Raw genomic sequence first — 21159 nt, 5'->3', positions numbered from 1 at the left:
TTACCTGTGCTTTATAGCTTTTTTTTTTAATCTGAGAGATGATGTCTAATATTGGAATGCACTATAAAGAAAATCCCTTTTTATTGAATTTTTCCATAATCAAGATGCGGGTTTGGGTTTTGTAATGCTGTTCATAAGTGGAATGTTAATACAGCTTTATATTCTTTTCTACTCTAAATGATCATCTGTCAGAGTGCAATAGTCTCTGACCAGGTTCTTTTCGATAGTCCACATGTGGAGCATGTAATGTTTATCATCAAATTTACTTATCTGAAGGCAGTTGATGTTACATGTGATTTCTGATTTAGTGGAGCAATACATTTGTATTGTGTTTTTAGTATATTGTGTAACTGTTGATAGGTGTTTATCTAAAACAAAGGCTGCCCTCCAGTCCCCTTTGTGTTGAGACAGTCAGCTTCTTTGCAGCAGCTGTGGTGAGTCGCTGTGGTCTGAGCCTCATGGCACATCACCCTTGCCCATCCCCTCTGAGCCTTCTTCCATTGTAGGGGTTTATTGGGTCAGTCACATCATCAGAGAGCCTAGCAAGTTGGTGATTTCTGCTTTTAAGTCCGTTATTTATGTGGTTGACGTTACTGACCGAGAATCCTGTTTGGGGTGAGGTGAGAAAGAGAACCAACACCATGCTTGCTTGAGCAGTTTTGAAATCATACTTTCTGCTTAAACACATCTGCATCACTATGAAAGCCTCTTCAATAGGATATTCTGGTATTGCTTTCTGAACTCCTGAAACATCTCACTTGTTTGCTTTGCAAGCTAGCACTCAAATGCTTGGTTATACAGTTTGATACTTCAAATGCTAGTGCAAGGGCTGTGGCAGAGGCATATCTTGAAGTAAATTACAGTGAAGTTCCTTAGCCATGCTGTCTTGAAAGGATATAAAATCTACCCATTCAGTAAGTCTGCTTGTTAACAAATGTGAGACTTGGAAATGATCAGGAGATGTCTGACTCGTTCACGGTTTCTTCCGTGAGACAAAATCTTCCGTATAGTGAATGCCTGGTGTTCTGTTTCCTAAAGCAGTATTCTTCCTTCTAGTAACAGGGATTCTGTTTGAGGTGGTATATTATTGCCAAGAAACTGTCATTACAGAACAGGCATAGAAACTGTAAGATTTAGGAGGTGGTATCTTAATTTATTTCTCTCTTTTTAAATATGAAACTAGTGAGTTCCAGGAAAAAAACAACCAACCAAACACATGCCATCAAAGGCTAAAAGTCTAGAATAGGAGAATTAAAAGCCCATATGGACAACTTCTGCTGTATTAACTCATCTTGCGTATTCACCTTCCTTGCAAAAAAAGATATTTGCTCAACTGTAACCTGGCATTGAAAAGTGCTCCTTGCTGATGGGTACACAGTCACTCTCATGAAAAGGGAGATGTGATTGTTCCATCTCCTGTATGAAGATGCACCTTCTGTGTCTGATTTCTTTTTCTGTCAGAGTGCTAAAAGAATTTGCCTGTGTATCATGAAGGAGTACAGCAGTACTGTTTCATACCAGATTTCATACAAACAATAGCAGAAGCTGTTTAGGTTGCCAAACCATCTCTGAAGGATAGTATAAATGCCACATTTCAATGTATCTGTATGCTAATGATTTAGAGAAATTTCTTTATTTCTGTATTAACTTAATATCTCTTCTTGAAACTAGGTTAACTGATGAAGAATCACGAAAAAATTGGGAAGAATTTGGTAATCCAGATGGACCACAAGGTAACAATTACGAATGACAGAAGTCTGTAACCTCTGTACGTTGAACTGTGTAATATCTGATCATTTGAGAAGCACTCAGATCTTTATATATTTAGAAAAACTTTTTCCTATGACTTGAAGCAATGCATCCGGTCAATTCTTTGCTTGTGAAACTGGCTCTGGGGTGGTGGTGGGAGGGAAAGGCAGGGAAGAGTTTGCTTTCACATTTCTCAAACTTCTTATATCCTTCTCTTTTTTCCCCTAATTTTTTTAATTGGTCAGCTTCAGTAAGTATCTAGAGAGACTTGCCAATATTAAAAGGAGGTATAAGTGAACAGTAAAATAATACTCATCAGAAACTTGTTGATTTTAAACACTTCTTAGTATTTATGATCAGATACTATAAATGTATATTGAAAAATTAACAGCTAGCCATAATGCAATAAACACACTTTGAAGGGAAGTACATGAGGATACGTATGTATTTAAATAAATACCGTATACACATCTGCCTTCCATTTGCTGGAAGTGGTACTGTCTGAGTGTAGCTCTATGCCACCTTCATCTTGAGGAGTCCTGATGATTATCCCTATGTGGTAGATTGTTCCTGGGCTGGTAGCTACATGAAAATAAACCTGATGATGGTGTAGTAAAGTTTTACAGTAGACGATCCGAACTAAAACAATTTTTAAGACTGAAAGTTAATAGGTTTTTTTTTCTCCTCCTATTTGCAGGTGCGTGAGTTGATTGTAAAATATATTTGTGATTGTTGTTTAAGTGAACTAGTTGTGAGGAAGAATATTGTATATTTCTAGCTGCTTCTGATACTCATTATAAGCAAAAATGAAACCTGCCATCTGTTAGGACAGGCATCCATAGATCTCTGCTTGTTGATGCCCTGCAGTTTGCAGGACTAAGTTTTACTACTTATCTCCATGGAATGAGTTAAGGCCAGCCTGGAAGTAATAAATGGAATTTAACTTAATTTTGAAGTTACAAGTTGACATGAGGGAACTCTGTGGTGGAAATCCTTTTTCTGAATTATATCCATCCAACATGGGAAATGAATTTTAAAATGGAAAAAAACTCCAGCCCCTGAACCAGTGTTTCAAAGAAACAGTCTTCCCTCTCCCTTGCCAACTAAATCATAGTCTGATAATAGCATTTCTGATGGACTAAGGTGGTGGTTCGGTTTCTTTAACCACTCTGTTTCTATAGCATAGCAAATGTCTTTCAGCTCCTAGCTTCTCTTGGTTTCCTAGCCAGGCAAGCAGGAGGACTCTGTCCCTCTTGCTGCAAAATGCAAGTAAGATCTTGTTTCAGAAATGCTGTGACATTATCAGCAAAATGGTACCATAAATTTTAGTCTGGTGTATGCACATATAGCTTTCGTACGACCTTTCCTGGTGCTAAACTGTTTTTTGCACCCACAAGCTACTAACTTAGTGTTGCCAGGGTACGGGATTTCAAGTTGGGCAGTATGTGAGTGTCCTCGAACGGACCCGAAGCTTCACAAGAAAACTCAGCCAAAAGCTGAGGATTTAAAGGCATAAAGATCCTTGTGCAGTTGGCTCAGAGATCACTTTCACAAACTTAAGGAACTGGATTCCCGAAGGGCAAAATGAAATGATTCTTTGGTAGGGCAGCAGCTTGTACTGTGAGTGTGAACCCTCCTGCTCTTCTGAAACCCTAACTCAGACTACGGTGGTATTGGAGTTCTCTGCTTTGCTTCTAGGTCTCTCATCATTGCTTTGTCAGAAGAGTGGGAAGAAGCCTGAAATTTTCTCTCTCCCATCCTCTATTCTGTAACCTTGTTCCACATTGAAGTGTGAGGAGCTTTCTAATTTAGTGAAATTCATTTTCCCTTCATTTATACACCTGTAGTGTAAAAATCTGTATCCAAGCTATGTATTCTATTTTTTTAGTTCTGTGTAGTCAAAGAATGGAGACAGTCCCTTATAAAGGTATGTTCTGGGATGAGATGAAGCACATCTGTTGTTAGACATGTCTGACCAAGTTAGATGGGGTACATCCCACCCTCTGTGCCCAGCACAAAGGAACAGCAAGCAATATTCCTCTCTATGCAACTGAAGCAGCATGCAGGTTAGAGGCAGGCAAACAAGATTTTATCTTCGGTGTGACTTGCTCCTTTACTAAAAATAAGATCCTGAATGTGCAAAATCACTTGAAGAGTGTTTAAAAGCAGGTGGAGGGTCCTGGAGAGTAAAAAGATATGCTTTTAATAATGTAAGGCAGTTTTAGACCATTTCTGCTTGGTTATTTGCTAATGCTTCAGCTCAGCAAGCATGGATGGGGGCAAGGAGTCTCTTGGACAAGAAGAGAAAGAGCTTTGTACTGAACTACTTCTGTTCTGGAACAGTTTGAAGCTGCAATCCTAAAGGTCAAAAATATTGTGGGAAACTGAAGTTGATATCACCAGTAAAAGACATGTTATATTTTTAGTAGGTTCTTCTAAAAATCTGTAACCATTAACAGATAGGAAAGTGTCTTCAGACTCTTCTCCAGAGCAGGGCGTTTCGTATAACTTAATGTGGTAAATTCACTTGGTGTTACTCTGTTAAAGTCCTAAGCTTGAGGTGTGGTCAACTTGGTCAGATGTTTAATTTGAGTCTCAACAAATAGTAGTTTCCAGCTTAACTACATAGAAGTCACGTTAGGCTTGAGCGTAACAACTAGTTGTCTGAATTGATGGCTGTCACAATTTGTTAGAGACAGTATCGGAGTAGTATCTAAGTACACGGGGGATCCTAGTCTGTCCTTACTTAAGGCAGTACTCATTGATACCTGCTAGTGCTGAGGAAAGCATGTTTTTTCATTTTGGTTTTTTGAAGCAGGCCCTAGAAATTTGTAAAGTCTTTTTTCTTTTTTCATTTTTTTCTTGGTTTCCTAGGACTTTTAGTGTTGGGAAAGGTAGCATTTGCGAAGCTCAGTTTATTACCTCTAAAGTGTCTGAAGACAAGCTATGTTATGCTATTCTGTATTCAGATCTGTGTACTGTAGATGTTACTATTAGAGAATCACGTCTTCTGTTTTCTGCAGCCTAACTCCTTTTGAATTGCAAAGTGTTCCTTTCTCTTTCTTACCAATCACACAGAAATTTGAACTGGTAGAGGGTTTTATTTTTACAATTTACAGCTTAGAACACTTTCCTGAAGTTACAGACTAATAAAACTTTTCCCATAGAATTCATTTGCTCTAACAATTTTCTTGCAGTTCATGTATTTACTGAACTATATGTATTTAAACTGCTGAAAACTCTGCAAGGCAAAGCTCATAAATCTTTCCATCTGTGAAATCTTTCTTTTTTTTTTTTTTTACTATATTAATAAATTTTGCATATCTATTTCACTGCAATATGGTAAGCTAAAATCTTTGGTATTTCAGAAGTTGCATTTAAGTTGTTATTTTATTGCATACTTGAGTGTATTTCTAATTCGTTTTTTGATTTTTCTAGATTTGTTAGAATTTTGCTTATTGAAGAGATAAAAATGAGGATTTCTTTTTTTTGTGGGTTGGTGGTTTTGTAGGGTTTTTTGTTTTGTTTGTTAGATTTAATGTGACTTTAAAACCATTCCTTAATATTTTATAGTGAATTTCTTTTCTTTCATCCTACAGCTACAAGCTTTGGTATAGCTTTGCCAGCTTGGATTGTGGATCAGAAAAATTCAATTTTGGTGAGTCAACTTACTTAGCTCAAGATTTCAAGGTGAACTTGCAAGTGTTCACCTTAATGTTTGTGCTTAATACTGCGCATTTTAGTAAAAACACGTAGTTAATAATACTTTGGTCCAAATACACATCTTTGAAGCAAATTTCAGGAGTCAAAAGTGTTAGAGTAGCTTAAATCTAACCTTTGAGAGTAAAGTATTAATGTGCTTGGAAGGATCTCATTGCAGTGATAATGCGGTTGTACTGTGGTCACCTCTGCTACAAAGTGTGTGTTTGCTGTTGCAAGGAAACACATATAGAACTGTTTGTTTGCTGGATTTCTGTAGTTCCATTTGGTTTGCTAGCTATGCTATAATCATACAGTGTCTGAATGTTCTTTCTGTTGCATTTGTTGCTACAAGGTATTTGGCTTACCCGCTTGATTTCTTCTAATGCGGTAATCATCTCTGTCCGCTCTATCAGTTTTAGCTGCGAACTCTTTAATTATTAAAGAAATTCACCTGAGACAATGCATGGATGATTTAAAAGATTATTTACACTAAACTGATACTCCTTATTTAAACCCTACCCAACTGATTATATTACTTCAGAAATAATGATGGGTATTATGCAATAAGATTACATTAATTTGTAGTAGGCTTGTGGTAATACTACTTGGCTGTATTTTAGAATAAAGATAAGCAAGAGTGGTATTTAGCTGAAGTGTCTAATGCTGTATGTTTCATAATTTTTCTCTAGGTTTTGCTTGTATACGGATTAGCATTTATGGTTATTCTTCCCGTTGTTGTGGTAAGTATTATCTAATTAATATTCTACCCTCTGTAACCAAGCTGTAAACAAAGCTGTCTTAGACATAAGTAGAGTTGCTTGTCCTTGCCTTTCATAGAGAGAGCAAGCAAGTGAGCTTTTTTTTTAATGTGGGTATTTTCTTTTATTATGGAAAAAGTGAAGCTGCTGTAGAGTTTCCAAAAAAATGCGGTGCCATGATAGCGAGAGGGCTGTAGGGAAAATATTAGGTATCGGAAGAGCTAGACTGATTTGTGTAATTTGTCTTGTACCTTCTGTCATTCATCACATGAAAATTAATATGATGTGATGAACTTGAGTATATTCAGTGGTGTTACTGTACAGCCAAGACTGAGATGGCTGTAACTGGTGGTACTAGAATGATTACTGCATGTGGAACAGGTTGTTGACTTGGTTTCTACTGGTTGCCTTTGTTTTTGTAACTTCAATTTTTATTGACCTTCTGTACACCATGAGATGTCTGCCCTCGAGATTTCTTTGTGTGAGAAATCAGTTGCTAGGTGAGTGGTATTTCAAGGCTCGGGTTTGCCTTACAGTATTGCTTTTGAACAATGTCCCTTATCCAGTGAGTGCACTGTTAGGGTATGGCGTAAAGACAGACTCAGAAAATTGACACCCGGAAACCTTCATGCTCTTGGGAAGAAGATTTTCATTTGAGAAGGTGTCCTGGGGTCTTGGCAACTGCTTGCATCTCTGTGGGCAGAGGCTCAGCCAGGCATTATCCCTTCTCTTTGAGTGTCTTTCTGCATAATTGAAGATTTAGTGTAGAAAACGAGATGTGGTGATTTCAACAAGTTATTGACTAAGAAGTCTAAAATCCAGGGTACAATGTCTACATATTTTTCCTGTCTTTCCTTTTAGGTTTCAGTTGGTGTCTGTTGATGGGGTTTTTTTTGTATATGTGTACTTTTAGTGATTTGATTTATACCAGGTTTATTGTAGCTCAAGTGAAAGTAAACATCCTTTCTGTTGTTATGAAGAAATGTCCTGAGCAGAGAAAAAAATATGCCTGTTCTTGCCCCTATGCCAGATGTAGACTTCTGCATTCAGACTTGTCACTGTAAATTTCTTTTATAGTCAGTGAAGAGGAATAGTCATTTTTATGGAGCAAGTTATTTTATCATTTCATTCTAAAGTAGACATACAAGATGATTCATGCCTTTAATGGGCCTGTTTCTCTTTTATGAATCAATAAAGAAGCTGAAGTTAACTACAGTGTAGTCATCCTATATCTCAGGTAGGCATCTAAAATAAAGGCTAGTTCCACCCTTTGGATCCAGATCAACAAAAAAGGAAAATACTGATATGTAGTTCTTCGTAGACCTCCACTGACCTAAATAATGTTCTGTACATGAGGCAAGAGAGACTAGCTGTATCTGCAAAAGCAGTTAGGGCAGCCTCTTTCATGTACATTTGGACTGGCTATAGTTATGTTTTTCTTCCAGTACCTGTACTTAGACAAAAATTTGATAGCTATGGGATTCTAATCTAAATTTTTCTGCAGAAAAACTTTACAAAAAGTTGTGTACTATTTTGTGTCAGGGTTCATCTATTCATGGAAGAATCAAATCTAATTTCTTTAAAACAAAAAGTTTGTGGGGAGCAAGTCCTAGAGCATTTCCTAAATAATTAAGTAAATTGGCAAGTTCTTGCTGTAGTAGGGGAATTTACACTATTGCCTATTAAATTCGTAGTAGTAAACATCACTTACTACTTTACTGCTTGTTACGTTTCACTTGTGATAAACTTTACAATAGATTGAGGTGTATCTTGGATGTTTTTCCTCATGTTAGAGAGCTTTGCTTACAAGGAGGAGTTTAATGAACAGACTGCAGTTTATAACCCAGCACACCATTTTTCTTAAAATATATTATAGAGTACAATCACGGTACAGTGTGCTCCATAATTTGAAGTCACTGGTGTAATGCTAATGAGGGAGTTACTGGAGTATTTCTGAAGGATTGGAAAACCTTTTCTGTCAGCCTGAAGGTGTATGGCTTAATTCTGAAAACTTGCAGCAAGGGCACTGGGCCACCTCCAGATTCCCCTTCTGAAAAGCATTTTCTGATTAGGTGACTTAGTATTTTTTGCAAATTTTCTTATAATGAAAGAAATCTCTTATTTTGTTCTTGGTTTGGCCTCGATCTGCGTAAAGTGAATTTGATTTGAATGCTGTGTTGCACAGTAAGGAGTTATCATGTATATAGAAAGTGGTAAATCCAGTGGATTTACTGTTTAGTGGATTCACTAAAACAACACCAAAAATAAATAAAGCAGTGTATATGTGTGTGTGTGCATGTGCATATGCTGGGGGAAATTCTCTAGATTAGAGATCATCTAAAAACTTATAGCACCAGATTCTCTCAGATGAATATATTGGTGTGCTCTTAAAATTTGTCAGCAAATATTTTGTTACTCTCTCCTTTCTGAAATTCAGTTGACCTTAACGTAGGTAAAATCAGTTGGGCTGAGTTACCTGGTTGTGAACAGACATGAGGTGATCCAGCACAGCTGTTTTGATGCTTCATTGTATCTGATGTCACTTTGTTCTTGTTAAATGTCTCAGGGTTCCTGGTGGTACCGATCAATACGATATAGTGGAGATCAGATTCTCATTCGGACAACTCAAATATATACGTATTTTGTCTATAAAACACGGAACATGGACATGAAACGTAAGTAAAAGGCATCTTAAAATGCTGATGTGTTCATCTGGAAGTGTTGATCTGCTGATGTTAAAATGCTTCTGCTTTATAAGCCTTTGTTAGGTTAAAATAACATTTCTAGTTCTTTTAGAGTGTTTTTAAAAACTTCATTTTGTTGCAAGTGAAGAGTACTCTTTAAGAAGACTTAAGTATTTGGGAGAGGGAGTTATATAGAACTGTATTTATGCCTGTCTATCTATACATTTAAAAAAAAAAAAAAAAGAAAAAAAAGGGTATTGTATGTTGGGATAAACATGTTGACCTGCCTGTAGTCCTGAGTTACTGTGCGGCCACTAGGAGCACAGCCTCTGTCTGTGTGTTTTCTTCTGTTAGTGTAACAAAATAGGCTTTGGGAATTTTCTAGGGGCTCTCATAAAATTTTTATATCACCAAAGAATGAAAGAGCATTTCTGGTTCTCTATTCTTACTTGTTATGTTATAGCTAAATTTCTGTTTAAAGATTTTGTTCCCTATCAATTTCATGTTACTTTGTTATTCATTTATAGTTTTTGATATACTTCTTTTTCTTGTCTGCTCACTTTTAAAGGAATAAAAAAACCTTTTTCTGGGAAAATCTGTAGATACATTATGTTGGTGCAGAATTGGATCTTTCAGTTTGGAGGCTGGCATGGGCCTGAAGAATTAGCATGGTACTAGTTAGTTCTAGATTGGATCTTACTATTGAAAAGCAGAATAAACTGCCCCCCCCTCCCCCAAACCCTCTAAAAAGGATTCATAAATACATTTGCTTACTCCTATGAGTTGCACTGCTGTTCAGCTTTAGATTTGCTGGAAGATTGCTGGAAGCATCTGCTCTTGATATATCCTTTTCCTACTGAACAGAAATGCTTTGCAGATAATCCAAGAGGTCTAGGAGATAAGAATATGGAAATATGTTTGCTTTCTAGTCACAGCATACATGGATTTATGTGTGTAGGATTAATTCAGACTAGTTTATGCTCTCTACCTTGTCATACTCTTAAGCTTTTTTTCCCCCCTCCAGACAGCTAGTTGAGAAAGGAGGAATGGGAGAGTAGGTGTGACTTCTTTAGAAGCTTAGGGGGATCACTGCAGACCCATTCTCTTCTTTCTCCAGACTTCTTGTCAACAGTAGATTATTTCATGTTGAACCTTGACCAGAACCATAGCTTTGAGTCTTGCCTTGTCTCTCCTACGGATTGGTTAAAGAGTTAACCCGAAGTTTAAGTGGCCTTATTTAAGGACTTAAAGCTTTCAGGGAGTCCTGGGCTCAGAGGCAGGTCAGGTTTTTCCACTGAGGTCTGTTGTGCTGTCAGAATGAAAAATGAGGCGCAGCTGAGATGGCTTAGACAAACCACACAGTGATCAGGTAAGGCTTTTGCTTGGTTGTGAATTCTACAGTGGTGTGAGGTACCAGTGCTGAAACTCAAGGCTTAAGCCTTGGCAGATGTAATCAAACCAGGCTAGGGAAATGGTGAGACAAATCTGCATGACTTGCCTTGTGTTAGATATTTTTTTTAGGTTTCAAGACAAATGAGTTTATAAAACCTCATTTCTTGACGATCCACAATTGTGGATCTTAAATAATAGGAAAGTATTTATAGTTGTTGGAAGCTCTTCGATATGCTCTGCTCAGGAAATAAAGAGATAATCGAGAATGGAAATGAAAATTGATGCTCAGGGAACGTGACTAATTGTTAGTAGGTGGAATTCACTGAGCACTGCAAGTAGGCAAAAATAACTTGCTCAGAAGAGAACTTGCTGAAAATTTAAGAATGAAGCTTGAGTAACTATTATTGAAAAAGTTATTTTAACTGGAGCAAATGATGGGGTGAGCTTTCTCTTATTGTCTATGGCTGAGGGGTCTGATATGTTCGTGAGCAGAAAGTTCGTAATGGGGCTAAAATACCCCATTGTGTACGTCTTTCATCTTACACAATAGAACATTTTGAGGTAGTATGGATTCTGCTAATTACAGTAGGAAAAGAACAGTCTGTCATCTTCACGGGGTTTGTTTGCAGGCGTATTTCTTGAACTGGTTTTCTAATAATTAAAAGAAATTTTTTTTTGGTGAATTGTCAATGCTGACTGAACAGAAAATTGAGTTGAAATTTTATCCTTCCTGCCTCACCCTCCAGTACACACATTGTGGTGCCGCCGCAGGCACATGAATTGCTGAGAGGAATGGTTCTGTGAGCACGCAGAAGTAATCAAACTGCTGTGCAGTGACATCTGCCAGTCCTAAAGAAGCCCAACTACGTTTCTGTGAAGTCATTTAGAGTCAAATGCTGGACTTGATGCCATGAAAAATGGAGCCTTGAGCGATCTCTTTTGTCTTGTGGCAAGCATTGGTTCTTGCCTCCTTTGCCCTGTGGCGGTAGTAACTGGTACACTAAATAGAGAACATGGATATTCACGGCTGTTGGGGGAAGAGTAGGAATAAGTTTTATGGCTGAGGGTTCTGAAGAAATCACTTAGTGGCACAGGATGTTGCTGACATTTTCTCTGTCTGCCTCCAATTATCTTTGCAGGGCTTATCATGGTTTTAGCAGGGGCATCTGAATTTGATCCTCAGTACAATAAAGATGCTACAAGCAGACCAGCAGACAACATTCAGATACCACAGGTTAGTTATGTCAAACGATGTTTTATAAATAACTGACCCTTTCAAGGGAAGAGGATGATGGCACTTCTAGGTGACCCGCTGACAGAATTCAAGTTCTGAAGGTATTAATTTTGTTGAGATGCAACTGTATCCCTTCAGAAATAGGAATTATAAGCTAGGCTTGATTTAATTTTTTTAAAGAAAAGTAACGTTAATTGGTGATAATGCTTAGCTTAAATGGAATCAGTTTAGTATCTAGACTGCTGGGTTGGGTTTTTGGGGAGGGCTAAACTAAATAGGGAATTAGAGTGTCAGTCCTTACAAATTTTGAGTATTGATATAAGGAGGTGATTGCCATTTGATAAAGTTCTTTTAAATCATTAACATAGACCTGGTTAAATATGTTAATACTGAAATAAAATTATTCTCTGATGTCTGAATTAATAATGTCTTTAAATATTATAAAGATTCTTCCATGAATGTCTGTTCCTCTCTGGTTGCCTTTTATTTTCATTTCCACTCAGTCTTCCCAACAGAGATGCCATAATGCATGCTGTGGCAAATAATTATTGCTAGCAGAGTTTTAGGAAGTCTTATTTGTTAGAAACTAACACTTTGGTCTTAAGTTTAAAGCACAGTATACAAAATGCTCCAATGAAAATATTTTGAGTTTGCAAAATGAGGGGGGGGTAGTCTCACAGATTTAACCTTTGCATGCACACAGTTGAATTTTCAAGTCGTAAACAGTGTCATGTCCTAAACATAAAGAAAATAGACTGAGATACCTCTTTACTTAATTGTCTTTTTCTCTTTTACAAATTCTTTGTAATCTTGTGGACTTTAAGAGGAGGAGCTGGAATTGTGGTTAGGTGAGGTTTTTCAGCAGTGGGAGCACATCGCTGGAAAAGATCACCTTGATCATCAGTTCTTGGCCTGTGCTGTTGCAAGCCCTTTACATTTTATCATTCTTTATTTAAAAGGCACTCAAGCCTCCTGTAACCATATCCTACTGAGAAGCTGTTCCAGAACTTGCTGTTCTAGTGGTTAGGAGTCTTTTTTGTGACCAATTAATAGCCCTGTTTTTCGTCATCATTATTCTTGAGTCTAAACGATTCTTCCTGTGTATATTCTTAATGGATTTATAGACAGAAGCACTAACCCATTTGTTCTCTTTTTGTCTTTATTTTGCTAAACTAGAAAACCTGCTGTCTTTTAGTCCCATCTTTCTCAAAAGGCTGTTTGTTTCCCTCATCCTGCTACGTGCTGAATGGGGTACTGTTCCCAGTTGATGTATTTCAAGATTTTACATTATTTTTTACTTTTTCTGCTCAGAATTGTCCACAGTATTTCATGTTAAGTCTTAGCAGTGCCTTAGTCGGTGGCACTGCTATTCTTGTATTTCTGCAGGGAATAACCTTAAGCATACGGTTTTCCAGAACTGTTTCATATGGTGGTTTAATACAACTAATGTGGGATGGCTAAGTTTTCTGGATTTCTCTTGTCTAATATACCTCTGTTTTCCAACTTACAAGCTCCTGTCTTCAAGCCATAGTATCCAAGTGCATGACCTTGCATTTATACTATTGGATTTTGTTCCATGTCTAAAGGTCCAGTAATCAGTGTCATCTGTGTTCCTTTTTTCTGAGTATGTGGCAGTACAAGTCTCAGAAGCATCAGTACAGAAGGGTATTGCTAATAATTTTTGTTAGCATATCTTGCTTTTGGGGCCATGATCATTGCTCCCATTTTTGTCATTGTTTTATCATAAACCCAGTATCAATGCTTTTTATAAAGTTTTCTTATCAAAGTTTTACTCTTCCTGGACTGGTGTTATACCAGGGTGTGCTTATAAGGAACTTGTTAGAAGATTCTTTTTTCAAGTGTAGGGAAAGACTGGTCAAAGGTCAGTGTAACCTGACTGTTGATATTCTAACTTCCCTTTGTGGCTGGAGATTTTGGAACCTCAGTCTCTCCTCAGTGACTTGTTGACCTAAAAGTGAAGCTTCTGGGCCATGTATTGATTCTTATAAGCTATGAGCTTGTTACTCAGCTTTGCAGCCTCTCCCTCCAGGGTCTTCAACAAAATCAGGTGAGAGAGACGTGTTTGAACTGTGCATCTTGGTCTAGTCAGGATAAAGATAGGTCATTCTGAATAAAGAATACCACACTTTTTTTCAAGTTAGAGCTTTTTATAAATAAGTTAAAATACTTGCTTTTCAGCCTACCAGGGAGTTCAGGCTTACAACCCTCCTTCCTGTGGTACTTGAGACTGTTTCTGAGGAAGTTGGCTAGGTCTTAAATGGGTGAAAGGTCTCAAGATGATGCTGTTGCTAGTACATATTGAGTTTAATATAAATACCTTAGAAGTATGGTTGAATCTAGTAAACCTTGGCAGTAAAACCAGATTTTAAAAACCTTCATCTATCAATACAAATTTACTCAACGCTATTCAAGGCAAGTTTCTTGTGTGCAAATCTTTACTTCCCCCCTCACCCCCACATTGAAACAAAGCATTTAAAGATACTTTTAGACTTTTTGGAGCTGTGTTATGAATAAAAATGGCTAATGTTCATCTCTACAGAACTTTCCAGGGAAAAGTTACTTGAAGGCTTGCTTTTGTGAATGTAACTGTTTTTCCTTGTAAACTGTTCTCCTCCTGTATCTGTTCCTCTTTAGCACCAAAATAGCTATTTGTATTTAACTTTTATTTTAGCTAATCAGAGAAATTGGTGGCATAAATTTAAAGAAGAATGAGCCTCCGCTCACCTGCCCCTACAGCCTGAAAGCCAGAGTTCTGCTGTTGACTCATCTTGCCAGGATGAAAGTTCCTGAGGTCCTTGAAGAAGGTAATGGCTTCTCCCCTAATTGGATATTGTTGGAAACAGCAGCACACTGCATGCTACAGTGCTCATAAACATACCTTTTGTCCATTAAAAAGTTGCATGGATCGCTGCTCAATAATCTCTATGCAGCATACTTAGTTTTTGAACTTCAGTGACTAAAACATTTACTTTGCATTTTCTCATTTTCTTGATAGCTCTGTAATACTAATATCCTAGTTTTTAATGCTTTTTGGCTGCAAATATGACTTTGATCAGTTTTTTTTCTTCTTTGTAATAGAATAAAAAGTTAAACATGTGAAGTGTATTTGCTTTACAGAGTAAAGAAATCCAAGATAAACATAATACTGGTCTCTACCATTTCTGTTCGTAGTTATTTTTTGAGTTTTTTCCTTCTACTATGTAAAGCAAGGATGACAAGATTAGAACTTTAAAATAGCAGTTACATATGAGCTTCAGTTTTGTTTTGCAATTTTTCATACTTGTAAATATACAAACTGAAATGTTTCTAAATGCAGTTCTTAAGTTTCAGCCATGAGACTCATGGTTTCTTAGGCCCACTAGCCAACTTGATGTTCTATATTTTCATGCAAATTAAAAAAAACAAACCCCAAACCAAACAAACAATGAAGATGCTTTGGTTCAAATATTCCAGTTCCTTTCAAAAGAAAAATGATCAGTTTTAAATAGCCACTAAAAATATCTCCTCTTCCTTGCCACTTAGTTACTGTTTGTACTTAGAACTTCACAGATTTGTATTCCAAAGTAGTTATTACTTTACAAATAATGTTTTTCCCAAAATTGCTTTTTCACTTAAAATTAAAAATCCCCTTTTTTTTAACCTGTGATTACCTGAAGAATTAATGCTATTTTAATAAGACTGGTAAATTATCTGTGCCATCTTCTTGCTTTTTTTTAGATGGATCTAATAAGTACTTATTCTTTTGGTGTGGAAGCTGCTTGTCTGGTATACAAAATTTGTTTTTCCTCTTAGCACTTGCTCTTTCCTGTTTTGTGAGGGGATGCTACAGATGGATGTGTCAATGTGAATAAAGTGGTGTTTTCAGTAATACAAGAATGAATAGAAATGAATACAGCACGATTATATGTCCAGTTCATGTAAACTGTCCCCTTTTTTCCTAATGGAAGTGCAACATAATTGCAGCCAGTTATGTCTTGCAGATCAGCAATTTATCCTGAAAAAGAGTCCTGCGTTACTTCAAGAAATGATTAATGTGATCTGCCAACTAATAATAATGGCTCGAAGCCGGGAAGGTAAGAAAAGAAACTGTATAATTAAACTAGTAAATGATTCTTCATTGCAGTATTTCATAAAGTCTTTGTTTTTTGTGGGAAACTTAATCTGTGATATTTAGAAATGCCTAAATGAGCTTTTGCTCTTTCCACTCTGAGAGAGCTCTCCATTTTGAAGATTGAAATGTTGCTGTTGTCACCAAGCCCTACTCTGAAATCTTAAGTATCTGTGCTCACCTTGTAATTTTTGCAATTAAAAGTTTCGCCTTAAATGCAATGGAAAACCTTTTCTTAAAGATCTGGTCCATTTTTGGTATCAAAACACTTAGTGTTGAACCTTGTGTTCACCCATCTTTTAGTTTGCACTTTTGCAGTTCTTTCTCTTCTGAGTGTCACTTGTGTTTTGGCTCATTTCTTTGCCATCATTTCTTTGTTTGTGTGTGGCTCACTTCTCCATTTCTGGTTCCAATGCTGTTGAGCCTGCTATGTAGGTTGTTGGGTTTTTTTCCCTGAACTTACAGTGGCAGGTGCTTTGCCATAATTGCCATAGAAATTACAATTTAATTGAAATGTAATACTGAAGCTTTTTTTATTTTTTACTTTAAAAAGACAATTATGCCAAGATGGTTGCTTGCAGTATAAAGAAACAAAGACTTGGATCTCATTCTGTTATTGCAACAAACAGAGGCAAGGCATTTTTTTTAATGCCAAATGGGGGACCATTTTGCTTGCAATCAAATAATACTCATTGGTTCATCTTTACTAGACCAAAACTCCTTTAACAAGCATTGATAGCCTCCTAACAAGAATGGTTTGGGGGAAGATCTTTCCCAGCACTATTGCAAGTGGTGCTGGAAATTGTACTCCATAACAAAATAAAGTACAAGAGAGGGGACGTGAGCAGATAAGGCTGCTGCATGCTGGCTTATGTGTCCTATTTTAGAAACAAGTATTGATTAAATATATTTCTGTTTCTCTTTTAAACCCAATCTTTACTAGTCTGTGAGGCTGCTGGAGAGAAAACTTGAAACCTGGAAGGAAGCAGTAGCCATATTTTTCATTTTAGAAGTAATCTTCACCTAACATTAGATTGTATTTATTAACGAATATCATGCTAAGAGCTCAGCTGTGGATAGATATTGGATATGTTTTTGTGAATATTCTGCAGGCTAGCACTAACTAAATTGCAAGGATATCTCCAGTGCAGATTTAAGATGAGGAAACTAATGCTGTGAAACCTTACTAGTTTAATAGTTTAGCAATTTATTTTATAAAAAGCTTAGTGTAGCTATCTTGGAAGTGTTGGAGTTTTTTTTGTTTCTTTGGTTTTGTTTTGGTGGTGTTTCTAAGTTTTGCTAGATCAGCAGGACCAAGTCCACATATTATAGTTAATTATGAAAAGCGCTTGAGCGAAGACATCTTTTTACTTATTTATAAACCCTTGCGTATGCCAAATATAGGTATGTATTTTTTTTTTTTAAATCTGGATAGGTATTTTTATAAAAATGCTTCAGGCCTCTAGAAGATGTCTTTTAAAGATGGCCTACATATACATTAGTCAACTAGCAAATACTTGTTTTCACTTGTGCAAAATGAAACCAAAATAATACAGCCAGAAGCTTTTTTTTAATGCAACAGAACTAGAAGTCTTTGAAAAATGAAAACCACCTATAGCTGCTCTTGTACTCTGTTACTTATCTTATTTCAGCTTTTATGTGATATACTTCAGAACTTGAATGACCTCCAGGTAGCTGTATTCTTCTCTAGCTCTGTATGTATATGGAGACACCTTTTTAATTTGTCAGTAAAATGATTACTTATAGATGCAATGTATTTAATAAACTGCTTTGAAATGCCAGAAAAATTAGCTTTTACCTTAAAGTAAAATAAAAAAATCAAAACAATATTTTGGAAGACAGTAGTGTAAACTGATTTTATATTTGCATGTGAAATGCAGTGATGGTTACTAAAAACCCCAAACCTATACAACCTCACCAACTAATAATTTCTAGAAATTTTCATGGTGCCTGCCAACCTCAATGAGTCTATGAAAGTGGATCAGAAATTATAGTTGTCATTCTGTATGTTAGAAGTTAGTTTCATAGATTTGGAAAAACTCAAAGTAGAAGTGTATCATAGATATAGTTGAGGATTTGTTTGGTATACCTTTAGCAGGTTTTCTCAAAATTGTTTCCAAATTTTTACAATGACAGTATTTCTACTAAATATTTCCTCTGACTTCCATGCCAATGCTCTCAGCACAAAGCATTAAAGGGTAAGTGGTACTGAACAATTGCCCATCAGGCTAAGAATAATGAATTTGAGGACTTGAAAGTAAACCATTTCAGAATTTTGATTTTTCATTGAAAGGAAAATCACCATTTTTGCTACTTATCACTTAGCAAATTTAAAATGTTGGCCCTACTTCTGATGACCATACATGTAGAGAGAATTTTGCCCCCCTGCTGACTATTGTTGGGAAACAACTGGAAATTGAAAAGGTGTCATTATTTTTTTTTTTTTAAGATATGAGTAAAATTAAAGTTAGATATTGAAATTTTTGAGAGACTGTTTTGTTTAGATTTGTGTATTTATCATCTTAACATAATTTTAAGTAGCTTAAAACTTAACTACAGATGTTTCTGGGTTTAGTTCTAATTTTCACTTAAATCAGCCTTGACATGGTACATAAAATTATCACATGCTATAATCAGCCATATATGTTCAGCAGTCCTGATCTGTGAAAATACATAGATGATGGCATGCGTTAATACTATCTAAAGAAATATTTTGGGCACCAATTTTATTTTGTGAAACCTAAATTGGTGGTGGGATGAGGAGTCTCATTTTTGCGCTGCATTCATTTATGTCTTTCAAATATCCTGAATTATTATTGTTGTTGTTGTTGTTTTATTTTTAAAAATATCCATAACCATTTATGCATACTTTGTAATCAAGTCTTTTGAGGAAAAGCACCTTGGATGAATCTTCAGAATCTTGGCACTTTGTTTTCCTAGTTAATTTTAAAAGTGTCCATATAGCATTCAACTACTGGTCCAGTATCAGCTGTTCTTGAAGGAGATGCAAGAAAGACTGAGGACAACACATCACAGAATGAGATGTATGAAGTTCTGCTGTCTGAGCCCTTCACAGGGACAAGCATCCTGCTTCCCCAGATAGCAAAAAGTGGTATCTCAGGCTGCTTATGCATTGCCATAAAAGCCACAGACACTGCCTTTATCATACCCCATTAGAAACAATCTGTCATGAAAGAATCAGTGTAGGTTTGGCATAAAAATTGTTTAATCGTGTTTACTTCTTAATTTTTGACAGAGCTATCATTCTTTGCAAATGAGTTTGGATTTGTTGCTGTTTGTTTTAATTTGCTTTCATAAAAGCAAAACTGATACTGTTTTCATTTCAGTCCAGTCAGTTTTTAGTTACTGCTAAGCTTTTTCTGGCCTGGTGGAAAATGTGGCAATTGTGAGCTACCTTTGGATAAAATTTCTTTTACTCTCTTGCCTGATTTCCGCATAGACTTTGAGAATTTCTTTTTACATGCAGCTCCCTGAAAATACACTTTGCTGTGTGGCATTCCTTGCTTGCATCCAGTGTTTTGTGATGATTAACTGGTAGTTGATAATCAGCAAGTCTAAATTGTCTTGGTGGCTTCTTTGAGATCATCCTTCAGTGTCATAAGTAGATAGCTGCCCTGCCAAGCAAGGTGTTTGCTGCCAAAAACATGGAATGTGCTCTTACAACTGTCTGCAGAAAGGTTAGGCATCAGTTCAGCTGTCCAGTCAGAGTGCATTTCTTAATTCAGGTTGGAAGCTGCAGTGTAATGTAGAGGTTGTGGTTTGACCCAGGTGTATACCATTCCTTCACAAGCAACTATGATTTCCAATTAAATTTGTGATTGACTACTTTAATGTCATATGTTTTGGATGACCTTATGACATTAGATTAAAGGTCATCTTGTCTTGTGCACTTTTGACAAGCAGAAGCTGTCAAAATACATGCAGTAATGACATTCATTTTATGGTGGGGGCAGTTGGGTGTCGTTAAAAGCTATACTGTCTTTCCTCAAATCCACTTTCAAGGAATATAAAGTCCTGTGTTATTTTCAGGAAACCAAAGTAATAATTCTCCAACTTTGTTAAAATATTCTTCTGATGTCATATGGGTGATGAGTCAATGCTTTAAGAAAGAGAAGAATTTCTACTCTGACTAGTGCTCTGTGGTCTCAAAGCTCTAGGTGAATTCCCTGCAAAAACCAGTTTGTCAGAGAATATTTAGGATCCTTTTATTAACTTGGTTTGCAGTGTGGGGTTGTTTTTTTTTTTTTTAATTTAAAAAAGTCCTGTGACTTTCCTTAGCAGCAGCCAAAAAAATTACGGGGGAGGTGGAAGATGGGTAAGATGGAAAGTAAATTTTATGCTATTTATTTGGGAGATTAGTCTTTCCATTACTATTTACTATCAGAGGGCTGGAGCACCTCTCCTATGAAGACAGGCTGAGAGAGTTGGGGTTGTTCAGCCTGGAGAAGAGAAGGCTCCAGGGAGACCTTATAGCAGCTTTCCAGTACCTAAAGGGGGGCTACAGGAAGGGTAGAGAGGGACTTTTTACAAGGGCACGTAGTGATAGGACAAGGGGTGATGGCTTTACACTGAGAGAGGATAGATTTAGATGGGATGTAAGGAAGAAGTTCTTCCCTGTGCGGGTGGTGAGGCACTCGAACAGGTTGCCCAGAGGTTGTGGATGCCCCATCCCTGGCAGTGTTCAAGGCCAGGCTGGATGGGGCTTTGAGCAACCTGGTCTAGTGGAAGGTGTCCCTGCCCATGGCAGGGGGGTTGGGACTAGATGATCTTTAAAGGTCCCTTCCAACCCAAACCATTCTATGAGTCTATGATTTTTTTTTTTTTGAAAGGTAAAAGTTACATCTTTGTTACTTATCAGTATGTCTAGCTGGATAGTTCCATTCATGTGTTATTTTTCTCTTTGCATTGTGTATAATCTTCACAGTATTTACTAATGTACTGGGTTAAAAAAGAATCCTGCCATGTCATTTGATTTGCTAGCTGATTGTATTTATAGCTTGGTGTAATTAATGAAGAGACAGGCCATTTGAAGGGAGAGGGGCAGGTGGAGCAGAGGTGATGGAGTGATCTTTCATGTGTGTTTATCATACCCTAGTAGCCGCTTATAAATTTGCGGCAAGGTAGTGGTGTAAAGGAAGGAGAAAACATACTGAAGACACCAAATCTGGGTGGTGGGGTTTTTTTTTGGTCAGATTTATTACTTTTTCATATTTGCTCTGTAAAATGTTTTAAAATTAACTTAAACTTGCTTTTTATCAAAATACATGCCATTGGCACTTAAACATTCAGCAGGTTTGGCTTTGGTACCCTTTTGGTCAGGTGCATGTTACAGCCTGTCTGCCTTCTCACCCAGGTGTAAGTAAATGTGCTTTTATCTGCATCTCCAGTTGCCTTGATAGTGTGGTAAGCTCGATCACACAGCCCTAGCAGAGTGGGCATATTCCTTCTGACCATCTGTCTAATCGATCT

The 21159-nt window shown here is 36.8% G+C and overlaps 1 protein-coding gene across 1 annotated transcript in view; it reads left to right on the top strand.

The window, feature by feature from the left end:
- The window catches only part of SEC63 (SEC63 homolog, protein translocation regulator), a 60407-nt gene that overhangs the window by 24045 nt on the left and 15203 nt on the right, over positions 1-21159 (top strand). Inside the window, exons 5-11 of the mRNA XM_075046721.1 lie at positions 1672-1733; positions 5349-5407; positions 6141-6191; positions 8776-8884; positions 11425-11519; positions 14212-14344; positions 15521-15613. Of these exons, the coding sequence (XP_074902822.1) occupies positions 1672-1733; positions 5349-5407; positions 6141-6191; positions 8776-8884; positions 11425-11519; positions 14212-14344; positions 15521-15613 (602 nt within the window). The remainder of the gene's footprint in view (positions 1-1671; positions 1734-5348; positions 5408-6140; positions 6192-8775; positions 8885-11424; positions 11520-14211; positions 14345-15520; positions 15614-21159) is intronic.

This window comes from Buteo buteo, chromosome 15 (assembly GCF_964188355.1).
Source record: "Buteo buteo chromosome 15, bButBut1.hap1.1, whole genome shotgun sequence".
Lineage (NCBI taxonomy): Eukaryota > Metazoa > Chordata > Aves > Accipitriformes > Accipitridae > Buteo > Buteo buteo.
The sequence above is the reverse complement of the archived record's forward strand: the minus strand, read 5'-3'. Positions and strand labels throughout refer to the sequence as shown.